Source organism: Pseudopipra pipra, chromosome W (assembly GCF_036250125.1).
Source record: "Pseudopipra pipra isolate bDixPip1 chromosome W, bDixPip1.hap1, whole genome shotgun sequence".
NCBI classification, from domain to species: Eukaryota; Metazoa; Chordata; class Aves; order Passeriformes; family Pipridae; genus Pseudopipra; species Pseudopipra pipra.
Genome location: NC_087580.1, coordinates 47,115,423 through 47,127,569, shown reverse-complemented (window position 1 = coordinate 47,127,569; position 12,147 = coordinate 47,115,423). Strand labels below are relative to the sequence as shown.

Below are 12,147 nucleotides of genomic sequence, written 5' to 3'. Positions count from 1 at the left end.
GCAAGGCATCCCGTGAAAGTCCCTTCCTTGGGGGGTCAAGTTCCCCTGAGTCAGAACATTTAGGGGCTCTCAGCTCAGTTTTTGCCCCAAGCATTCTAACAGAGCTCCTTTGCTCCGTCTCTGCTGCAAGCGTGGCAGGGGAGGCCACTTCCCCCGCATTCCTTGGTCTGACCGTCCTGGTCCAGCTCACAGGATGTCTCTGAGTTCTTAGCTCCTCTCTCTTTCTCTCTAGCTGCTGCATTTCAGAACTCCCTTCAAATGGAAGCCCACCCCTCCTTCCAAAGGAGGGTCTAAAGGGTTTTGGGGAGTAATTCAGTCTTACCCCAAAACAGTCTCTACTGAGTTTTCTTTGCTCTGTTGCTGGCTCTCTCTCTCTCTCCGTCGGACATCTCTGTCTCTCAGCCTGGCTGTGTGCCATGTTGCTTCTTGCCGGTTATCTTCTCTTGCTCTGTGGAATTTCTCTGTATAGTCCTCTGGCTAGAAGCCAGTCTTAGCTCCGGCCATTCCGTGCTGCCTCCACCGCCGCTCCAACGTCTTTCTGCCGCCCACTCACAGTGGAGGAACTCCTAGCCTTTGGCCTCAGCACCTGGTCCAGTTTTAACACTGCACCGGGCCCCCCACAGCCCGGCTGGAGGCTGGAGGCCTTGGCCCCCAGCGGGGCTCACTGGCCCCTCTCTCTAACACGTGGTGTCTCAAGTCATGGCTGCCTCTCCTCCGGCTATGTATCAGGTCTCCTTTTCCGGTCTGTTGTAATATGTTAATTTCACAGGGGCAAACCTGATTGGCTCAACACCAAGAACACTACCACAGTTGGGGTGGTTGAAATTCCCCAGCAGGACAAGAGCCTGTGAGCGTGATGCCTCCTGTATCTGGAGCAAGACAGCTTTGTCAGTGGGCTCCCCTCGATCAGGTGGCCTGTAGTTAGACACCAACTGCAAGGTTCCCTTTGTTGCCTCAGTCTCTGATTCTTACCCACAGGCTTTCAACCTGCTCATAGCTGTTCTTCACAGACAGCGCTTCACACTCAATTAACCTCCTGATGTAGAGGGCAACCCCTCTGCCTCTCCTTCCTCCCCTGTTTCTTCTGAACAGCCTGTAGCCATCAATAGTCGCATTCCAGTCATGGGATTCGTCCCACCAAGTTTCAGTAATTGCAGCAAGGTCATAGCTTTCCAGCAGCACAGTGGTTTCTAATGCCTCCTGTTTGTTGCCCATGCTGTGTGCATTGGTGTAAAGGCACCTCAGCTGGGCTGTTGGCCGTGTCACCTTCCTAGAGGAACACCCCTTAATTCCTTTGAGATAATTTCCTGGTGTTTCCTTGCTGGCTTGTATTAGCTTAGGAGTCCATGGCTTGTCCCCATAAGACTGTGAATGTGTTCCAGTGTGGCCAGCTGTAGCGGGTTGACCCTGGCTGGATGCCAGGTACCCACTCAAGCTACTCTCTCACTTCCCTCTGCGACTGAACAGAGGAGAGAGAAAAAAAACAACTAAGGATTCATGAGTTGAGATAACAGCTGGGAGAGGTCAGCTACTGATTACCTTCACGGGCAAAACAGACTCAAAGTAGGGATAGTACTTAAATTTATTACTAACAGGATAAGAGCCAAAGAGTGAGAAATAAAACAGTCTTAAAAACACCTTCCTCCCACCCCTCCTTCCTTCCATGTTCTCCCTTCTCCCCCCCAGCGGTGTAGGGGGACAGGAAATGGGGGTTACGGTCAGTTGTTGTTTCTGCTGCTGCTCAGAGAGAGAAGTCCTTCCCCTGCTCCTGTGGGGTCCCTCCCACAGGAGACAGTCCTTGATGGACCTCTTCGGCGTGAGTCCATTCCTAGGGCAACAGTTCTTCCCAAACTGCTGTCCTGTGGGTCACTTCTCCATGGGGTGCAGTCCTTCATAAATGAGCTGTACCAGCGTGGGTCCCCCACAGGGGCCACAAGTCCTACCCCAGAAAAACCTGCTCCAGTGTGGGCTTCCCTCTCCACAGGCTGCAGGTCGCCAGCAGGACCCTGCTCCATCTTGGGCCTCCCACAGGATCACAGCCTCCTTCATGCATCCACCTGCTCCAGCATGGGCTCCTCCATGGGCTGCAGGTGGATCTCTGCACCCTGATGGTCATCCATGGGCTGCAGGGGGACAGCCTGCTCCACCATGGTCTTCACCACAGGCTGCAGGGGCCTCAGCTCTGGTGCCTGGAGCACCCCCTCCCCCTCCTTCTGCACTGACCTTGGTGTCTACCTTGTTGTTCCCATGTTCTCAGTCCGCTCTTCCCTGGCTGGAATTCTTTTCTGTGCAATACCTTTCTGTTCTAAAATATGTTATCACAGAGGCTTTACTATTACTTCTGATTGGCTTGGCCTTGGCCAGTGGCAGGAATCCTGTCCTGGAGCCAGCTGGCATTGGCTCCACCAGACAGGGGAAGCTTTTAGCAGCTTCTAACAAAAGCCACCCTTGTAGCCCACCCCTGCAGCCCACCCCTGCTACCAAAACCCAGCCACAGAAACCCACTACACCAGCACACTTCAGAGTCAGTGGGGTGTAGATGCATTTCAGCTGGGCTATTGATTTCACCCCCAACCCTGGCATGCCACCCCTTCATTCATCTCTGCTGAGCCTGTTCTTATCCCCTTCCCCCTTGAAACCTAGATTAAAGCCCTCTCAATCAGCCCTGGCAACTCACAGGCTAGAATCCTTTTCCCTCTTTTAGACAGGCAAACCCCATCTGTCTTCAGCAGGCTTGGTGCTGTATAAACCACCCCATGATCGAAAAAGCCAAAATTCCACCGATGGCACCAGTCTTTAAGCCATGTGTTGACGAGGTGGGTTGTCCTCTTCCTTTTGGCATTCTTTGCTGCTACCAAAGGAATCAAGGAAAACACCACCTGTGCTCCTGTCCCTTCAACCAGTCGCCCCAGTTCTTTGAGGTCCTTTTTGATTGCCCTAGGACTTATCAGCCTCATTGCTGCCGACCTGGACAACCAGCAGTGGGTAATAATCAGAGCGCTTAATCAGTCCAGGGAGTCTTCTGGTAATATCCCTTACCCAGGCCCCAGGGAGGCAGCAGACTTCCTTGTGGGATGGGTCCAATTGGCATACTGGGCCCTCGGTTCCCCTCAGAAGGGAGTAGCCCACTACAATTACCCTTTTCTTTTTTAACACCTGTAGTTGTGGGTTACTGACTTGTTCTGGGCAACCCTCCAGATAGACCTTCACCTCCATTATCATTTGCCTGACCCTTGAGTTCCAGAGCCTCATACCTATTCTGTAAGGGCACTTGGGAAGGTGAGGGAGGCCAGGAGGAGATTCTCCTATGACCCCAAGCAGGGACCTGTTTCCATTCCCCCCCATTTTTTAGGTCTCCTCCTTCTGCCTGATGGCAAGAGGGTTGGGGCTCCTCTGACTCTTGCCAAGCTTCCATCTGCTGCATTTCTCTCAGGGATGGAAGGGTGTGACTCCACCAGTCTGTTTTTCTCACACTCCCTGACACTCCTCAGCCTCTCCACTAACTCTTTAAGCTCTGCCACCAGGCTGAGCAGATCATCCACCTGGTCACACCGCACACAGGTGTCGTCTCTGTTGTCTTCTGATATTACTGTCAGGAGTACATGAGTATTGCTTAAATGGTGCATTGTTTCAAAGGAGAGCATGTGCACCTGGTGAAGCTTAAAGTATCCATTTTTACGAAAATGTTGGTAGGCAGTATATTACTGAGGTGTAACTCTATAGAATTTTATGTAGTGAGGCAAGATTTAGCAGGGGGGTTATTTCCTTCTTGGTTGATCTAGTTTTGATGAAGTTTCAATATTAAAGTATTTTTCTTCTGGCATTATTCATATAGAAGTAGATCTGGCAACAGGTCACTCTCAAGACATAAGGACAGACGCAGATCCAGAAGTCCCCTGAAAAAACGGTCTAGATCTAGGGAAAGGTGGAAATCAAGAAGTCGGTCTTATTCTCGGTGAGTTTCATTCCTCAGAAATTAAACTGTTCCTCTTAGCACATGGTACAAAGTTTTTGAAAAAATCTAACAAACCTTTTAGGTAATGGCAAAGAATGGAATCTCTAAATGCTTTAACCTGTCCCCAGGCTTTGTTCATGGAACAAAAGAATAGAAAGTAATTTTTTTGTGCTGAGTGTACTGGTTTTGGCTGAGATATAGTTAATTTTCTTCATAGTAGTTCATATGATGTCTACAGGGCTTAAACCACAACAATGAGGTACCTAAACTTTGATAGCAAAGTCTAGTCTACATTTATACCAACATCAAGCTGATTGAAATTAGGTAACTTTAATTGCCCAACTTGAACCAATGAATTAGTTATGTTCTGTGTAGCCTGTGCTACAAAAAAAGTGGATAATGCTTCTTCAGCTTTGTCAACAGTTATAGTTTGGATTCATGCTGAACTTGATCCTGCATTCTGAGAACATGTATAAAGTTTTTGTGCACGGGATTTTATTTTTGCCTTTGGCTATTTCATATTGGCCATACACTGCTGTAGGCACAGATGCATATGTCTGTTATGTGACATATTTACATTTCAGCATCTAATACACCTATATTTTACTTAGTCTATTAATTTTTAAGTCTGGTTGTCTAATTATTTAACTGTGAAATTCCATAAAAATAATTCCTTTATCTCCTTGGATGATAATTTAATTTTCTGAGGGGTAAAATAGTGAATATTCACAAAACAAAAGTTCCTGTAAAAGTCACTTCATGAATAGAAGCCTTGGTACTTTTCTGTTTCATCTCTTTAATTCCCCTGACTCATTTAAAGGGAACTTCATACTTAGGTTGTGCAGTTGTCTCTTGTTTTCTGAGGAGAAAAGTTTTGTGGGAAAGAGAATTGCAGATCTGTGGACCTCAGTGGGAACAGGTGGTAGGCTACATAACTGGGCTTCATTGATGGATCCTTTTGACTCCGTTGCTGTTTTCTGGAGCTTCTTGAGATATCTACTCACTGGAAGGGGCAAATCCAATGAAATCTATGTGATAAATAACTGGAAAGTGCTTCTTGGGTCATTTTGAAACCCCTTGCTATTGCAGGGATTGTGTGCTGATTCATGTTCATGATCATACATTCCTTCTGTGAGACATCTAAAAAGGTATTTGCCAAAACCTGATGGGAACCAAAGTCTTCAGGTCACAGACCATGAAACAAACCTACTATTTATTAGCCAGACACTTGTACTAGTGAAGAAAGGTGGGGGCTGTGTGTATATATATCCTAGAGGCAGGTCTAGGAGTCATGTGTCTCCTTTGTTAGAAAGATGATTCAGAGTCTCATGCTTCCAAATAATCCTTTATCAAAATGTAATCTTCCAGCCAAAGCTGTGATCTAAATGTGTGTTGTTTTAGGCACCATAATGTAAGAAAGATATAAACGTATTTGAAAGTGTCCAAAGGAAGGCTACAAAGATGATGAAGAGTCTAGAGGGAAAACCATATGAGTGGTTGAGGTCACTTGGTTTGTTCAGCCTGGAGAAAAGGAGACTGAGGGGAGACTTCGTCACAGTCTACAGCTTGCTCACAAAGCGGAGGGGCAGGCACCAATCTTTTTTCTCTGGTGACCAGTGACAGGACCTGAGGGAACAGCATGAAGTTGTGTTAGGGGAGATTTAGGTTGGATATTAGGAAAAGGTTCTTCATCCAGAAGGTGGTTGGGCACTTGATCAGGCTCCCCAGGGAGTTCAAGAAACATTTGGACAATGCTCTCAGGCACATGGTATGATTCTTAGGGTTGTCTTGTGCAGGGCCAGGAGTTGGACTTTGATGATCCTTGTGGGTCCCTTCCAACTCAAGATATTCTATGATTCTATGATTAATAAATTTTTATTTGGCTTGACTACTAGAACATCTAGTGGAATTTTTCTCACTGTTTTTATGAACATGTATCATTCTCCCTATCCCAAAGCAGCTGACTTGTTCTGTTACCTTGCTTCTGTTTTTATGGCCTTTTCAATAATTTTCAAATTCCTCATGACATTACAGATAATTGAATTGTCTTGGTTGAATTTTGACCTTACATCTACCTTTTGAGGGAATGTGGTGAAATTTTATCCCTGTTTTTTTGTTTCTGTGTATTAACTGATGTTGGATTTCCAAGCAGTTACAAGATATTTATGTGAGAGAACATCATAGAATAAAGACTTCAGTCAACTGTCATTATTCACATGGGGGTGGTTAATCTGCAGTCCATTTTACATGGAGACATATTTAGTAAAGAATGAATTTACAAATTGTAAAGTTTGTCTTACTCCTGACAAAATGTAGAAGATTTGTGTATGAATGGTAACGTAGCTTTGAGATGAAAAGACATATTCTTTCAAAGTGTAAAAATATCACTTTGAAGATTACAGTTTGATTTGATTTTTGCCCCCTCTTCCCCAATTTGATTTCCAAATTGTTCCTATCTGTATAGCCTCTCCCTCATGGTAAACAGGGGTGACAAATGAAAATTTGTAATAATTACTATTTTTCAACAGAAACACCTATTTTCTCTTGAAAAATTAATGTATGCTGAAGAGTTAGTTGTAATTTTTATTGGAAAGTTCAAATATTAATTAATGAATTCATGTTTGGCTTTTCACAGGGACAAGAAAAGAGACAAAGAAAAGGTCAAGGAAAAAGAGAAGGCCGAAGAAAAGGAGAGAGACCGAGACAAAGAGAAGGAGAGAAACTGGGACAGAGACAAAGAAAGGGAAAGAGAGCGAGATAAAGAAAGAAACAGGGATAAGGACAAGGAGAAGGACCAGGAGAGAGAGAAAGAGCGGCATAAAGATCGAGAGAGAGTCAGAGACAAGGATAGGGATAGAGACAGGGATAAGGATGTGGACAAAGATAGGGACAGGGACAAGGACAGGGAAAAAGACAAAGATAATGAGAAGGAAAAAGACAGAGAAGAGGTAGACCAGAACAAGGAAAAAGATGACGTTATTAAAGAGAGGGAGAAGGACAGAGATAAGATTAAGGACAAGGAGGGAGATAAGGACAGAAGGGAAAAAGAGAAGGACAGAGACAAAGAAAAGGAGAAAGATGAGAAGGAGCGAGAAAGAGAAAAAGAGAGAGATGATAAAAAGAAGAAAGAGAAGAGATCCAGAACACCCCCAAGAAGCTATAGCTCTTCAAGAAGATCTCGTAGCTCCAGCAGGTTTGTTTGGAATTTTTCAATGCTTTTTCGGACTTGTCAGTACAGTGATGCACCATGTAAAATGCACATCCTAATTTTTATGTATCAATATCACCATGTCACTTACTAAGTCAATTTGTATTCATTCTATTTTTTAGATTTCCCTATAAAATAAGATCTATTACTAAGAGCTCTATATGATGCGTGATAGAAAATAGTTTCTTGTTGGGCAACTGGTACTTGCCTTTCATATAACTGTATAGTGTAGTCCTTGAGGACAGTAAGTAGATGGTTCTTATGCCATTTCTCTCTGTTGGAGCTGTCCAAAAGTTATGATACAGGAAAATTAAACATCATCTTTGTCCTGTTGAAAGTTTGAGTCACCGGTACCTAGTTTCTTGGTTACTTACATACTGTGCAGTGTTGGTCTGTAAAGCAATTTGTTGGGTTTATGAACAGTTGAGTGGTAGTATTTGCCACTTGGCCACCTTAAGGATGGTGAGCAATGAATTTTCTTGTCTGGATGGCTGAACAGAAGGAAGCAAGCATGTCACTTGGCTGGCTAACCATTCAGAAAATAAATGTATGTATCTCAGTTGGAAGATAAGTATACCTTGTTTAGCTGGTTAAATGTCCAGATACAAGTAAAAATTAACCTTTCTTAACCATGCTGATAGTAAACAAGAAAGCAGTCAAGGTTAATCTAGCTGTTGCTTTTGCCTCTGAGGGAGGGTAAACTGGATGGAAGTCTGGGTAAATTCAATCCAGCAAAAGAAGACTCTGAGATTAATTATAAGCTCTGTAAGTAGACTAACTCAGGCAAATTCTAAAAGCATAGCAGCTAACTTAAGTTCAGAAGCTTTGGTGGAAAAAGTCCTTTCCAAATACCTCAGCAATTATGGAGTTCAATAATATCATGTGTCAAATTCAGATAGCAAATTTTATCTGTTACCTTGAGAGAACAAAATGCTGGATGAATTGGGAAAAGTTCTACGTATTATAATTGCTTCCCTGGAAAAAAGCAAAATTTTCATAACCCTCATAATTCAGGAGTTCATGGTTCATATAATGCAGAAAAGGCTGTAATGGTTTCTGAACGTTCTGTTTGGGTTATATGAAATATCCATGTTGTTCTGGAGGTTTATGGGCAAAATATTGTGGCTTCTTTAAGCATATACAGCTTCCTGTTATAATGCATTGTTAACATTATTTCATGGGTTGAATATTTGCACAGAGTAGAGGTAATTCTGTAAGCTTTGAAAACAACAATTTCTGCATGTATGCCTCAGGAGTCTTGAATTAGATAAGTACTGGATTGACCTTGGCTGAATGCCCTCTCCTCAACTGGACAGGGGAGATAAAATAAGATGGAAAACAACTCGTATGTCGAGATAAGGCAGTTTACTAAAGCAAAAGCGAAAGTTTGCACATGCACAAGCAAAGAGAAAAAAAAGGTTTATTCTCTACTTCCCATCAGCAAGCGATGTCCAGCCACTTTCCGGTAAGCAGGGCTTCAGCACACGTAGTGGCTACTCTGGATGGCAAACATTGTAAATAATGAATGCCCCCCTTTCCTCCCCCTTTTCTTAGCTTTTATATCTGAGCTGATGTTATTGGTATGGAATATCCCTTTGATCAATTTGGGTCAGCTGGCATAGTTGTGTCCCCTCTGTTGTGGTTTAGGAATGGTATTCCCCAATTTAGTGTTCCCACTGAAACACTCCAAACCATATGCCACTCACTCACTCCCCCCTCCCCCTTCCCCCTGCAGCAGGCTGGAAGAGGAGAATTGGAGGCACAAAAGGTAAAGATCACAGGTTGAGATAAGAAAAATTTACTGGAAACAGCAATGAAATAAGAAACGAACAGTAACAGCAACAATACTAATAACAATGTGCAAGAAAGAGGAAAATGATTCACGTGCGATTGCTCATTACACGAAGCCTGGTAAATACATGAACCACCACGATGCTACCCCAACAACAAGAGGTGGTATAGAATAACCGCCCCTCCTGGCTACTGCAAAAATTACCCCTGTCCTGGCCAGAACCAGGACATTATCCACCCATTATTCTATGCCATCTACGTCATGCCCAGATGCTACACCTTCCAACTGTATACAAACACATAAATATATATATATACAAACACAGGTATCATTTCCATAGTTAATGGCTGTCCCTCCAAGATGTCTATTGAGGTCATTTAGTACATTACTGTGGGTTCTCTCTGTCCTAGATGTCTTCCAGGGCAGGAGGGCTGCTGTGCTGTCAGCTGGTTGCAAGCTGCATCAGGACCTCACAACTGGTGTATCTGGAACAGTCCATATTCATTGCCCATGGTAGTTATGGCATACAGTGGCAGCGTGTGGTGGGGGGAAACAGTTTTCCCCCTGAAGTTATAAAATGGTAAAACCCCAGGGAGTGGTGACCCTTGAAGTTTTGAGGTTTTACCCAATGAGCACTTCTGCAAAATAAACATATCACAAGCAGAACGGAAGAGGCTCTTTTGCCTCACGGATGGTAAGAACATATGTCTCTATCTGCTCCTGCTCTGTGTTATATGTGAAGTTCACTAACTGCCACCATGCCTGATGTTCTTTTTCAAATTTGCTTGTGGTGTTTTGTCTGGATATGATCTCTCTTATTTTCTGAGGTAAAATTCCTGATGTTCCTTCTCTTATAATTCCTGCCGATACAGATTGTATCCATTGCTGAGTTTGGATACACTGTATTGCTACTGAAAATTTTTTTTGTAATTTTCCAAAGACATTAGTCACAACCTGAAAATCTTTAGATGTATGTTCAGTTAACAAGATCATCAAATCTGTAGTAAGAGATTGTGTTTCAGCTATAGTCATTAATGATGATCTTAGTGGTACCTCCAGTTTTCCTAAATCAGAGGTTACAGTGCTGAGCTTATTAATTAACATTTCCTGATCTACTGAATTTAATACTCCTAGCCCTGATCCAAACCATCCCATTAGATCTCTCTGGGCTCTTTCATGATGGGATCTAGTTTTTAACCAAGCATTCCATCCTTTAAGACTTTGGGGAATGAAGGGTTGGCAATCCTCTTTTATAGAGGATATATTTGTTTGTATTTTTACTTGGACCTTTTTTAGAGAATATGTAGGGTCCAAGAATAACTTCTGCTCATTAGATTGCCTAATTACATAAGGTCCTACAAGGGAAAGATTATGATTTCTTTTTGTACATTCTGAGGGTGTATGTGATGAAGGAGCAGGAGTCTGTGATGTTGCTGTTGTTGTGGTGTCTATTATAAATTTCTTTGATAGTGCTTTGTCTCCTTTCAGAGTAGCCCAAAGACCTATTACAGAAACTGGTGTATCTATGGTAAAGTTGTGCCAGCATTGATTGGACATACAGACGGACTTACTAATCAGGTTTCCTTTTATAGATTCTCTTACAGTGATTTGTGTCTGGGATTTTTGTTTCTCATTGTCAGGTATGTTAATTCCTCTACATCCTGTCTGTGTTTTCCCACTTATTCCCGTTAAGGTACTAAGCCCATTTCTTTTTTCCCAATTAAAATATGGTCTTTTTGTGCATGACCACAGTGGCCAGGTTTAAATTAGAAATGTTTTTTCCAGACATACTAGAATATCCAATATAAGCTTTAGACCATGGCCAGTCTAAGGTAATGGCTTGAGACAGAGTTATTATACTTATCAGAGTTCCAGCGGCTAGTGTCGAGTAAACTTGAGGGTGATTGGTCTTACAGGTTTTTGACGTCCATGTTTCTCGAGGTGCCTTCTTCACTCATGAATAATGAATCCAGGTGGACTGTTCTTTAATTTTGACTGCTGTGGAGTTTGTCAGAAGCACCTGGTATGGTCTTTTCTACTTCTCTTCTAGTGGTTGGCCTGAAAAAGTTTTAACATACACCCACTCCCCAGGGGAAATGTTATGTAAGGGCTGGTCTATACCTCTTGAGCGAGTACTCATTACTTGTTTGTTAATTTTTGACAATTGTTTACTTAATGAGATCAGGTATTCCCGTACATATCTTTCCCCAACTTGTATGAGATCTTTTCCTTGATAATAATTCTCATAGGGTCTTCCATATAACATTTCAAAAGGGCTCAACCCTTCTTTAGTCTTAGGTTTGACCTTTATTCGCAAAAAGGCCAGAGGTAAAGCTTGGTACCAATGTAGGTTTACTTCTTGACAGATTTTTGTCAATTGTTGTTTTATCAAATGATTCATTTTCTCCACCTGACCACTTGCCTGTGGTCGATACGGAGTGTGTAATTGCCAATTGATTTGCAGAATGCTGCTAATAATGCTAGCTACAAAATGTGGTCCTCTGTCCGAGCAGATGATGTCAGGTACTCCAAACCTGGGGATAATGTCGTTAAGTAGTACCTTGACAACTTCTCGAGCCTTATTGTTTCGGGTCGGGAAAGCTTCTGGCCTATTTGAGAAAGTATCTGTCAAAACCAACAGGTATCTGTAACCTCCTTTCCTAGGCAACTCAGAGAAATCTATCTGCCAGTGTTGCCCTGGGAGATTACCTTTGCCAATTGTCCCTATCTCGATTTTATTGGTTGTGTGAGGATTATTTTGAAGGCAAGTCTTGCATTGTTTAGTAACCTGGATTATTGTAGTGTATAAATTTCGTCCTATAATTTGTTTCCTTAGGTATTTGTGTAGTGCATCTGCCCCCCAATGAGTTTTGTTATGTTCTGCCTGTACAACTTTCCATAGTACCCTTTCAGGTACCACTATTTCTCCTATTTTTAAGTAGTACATGTTACCTTTCCATTGAGCTCGTTGATCTTTTATTAATATTTGAATATGATACATTAGGGCTTACCTCTATGATTTTGCCATCAGGAACTAGGGAGGCAAGTTCTACCTGGCCGTTTTCTGCTACCTTTTTCGCCTCTCGATCTGTCAATCGATTGCCTTTTTCTTGGTCTGTATTTCTTTTTTGATGTCCTCTATAATGCATAATAGCAAGTTTTTTTCGGTAACTGGACAGCTTCAAGTAATTT

At 42.8% G+C, this 12,147-nt stretch overlaps 1 protein-coding gene across 1 annotated transcript in view; it reads left to right on the top strand.

Moving 5' to 3' along the window:
* LOC135405164 (splicing regulatory glutamine/lysine-rich protein 1-like) overlaps positions 1-12,147 on the top strand; it is a 76,517-nt gene that overhangs the window by 45,209 nt on the left and 19,161 nt on the right. Inside the window, exons 8-9 of the mRNA XM_064639868.1 lie at positions 3,836-3,955; positions 6,591-7,148. Coding sequence (XP_064495938.1) covers positions 3,836-3,955; positions 6,591-7,148 — 678 coding nt within the window. The remainder of the gene's footprint in view (positions 1-3,835; positions 3,956-6,590; positions 7,149-12,147) is intronic.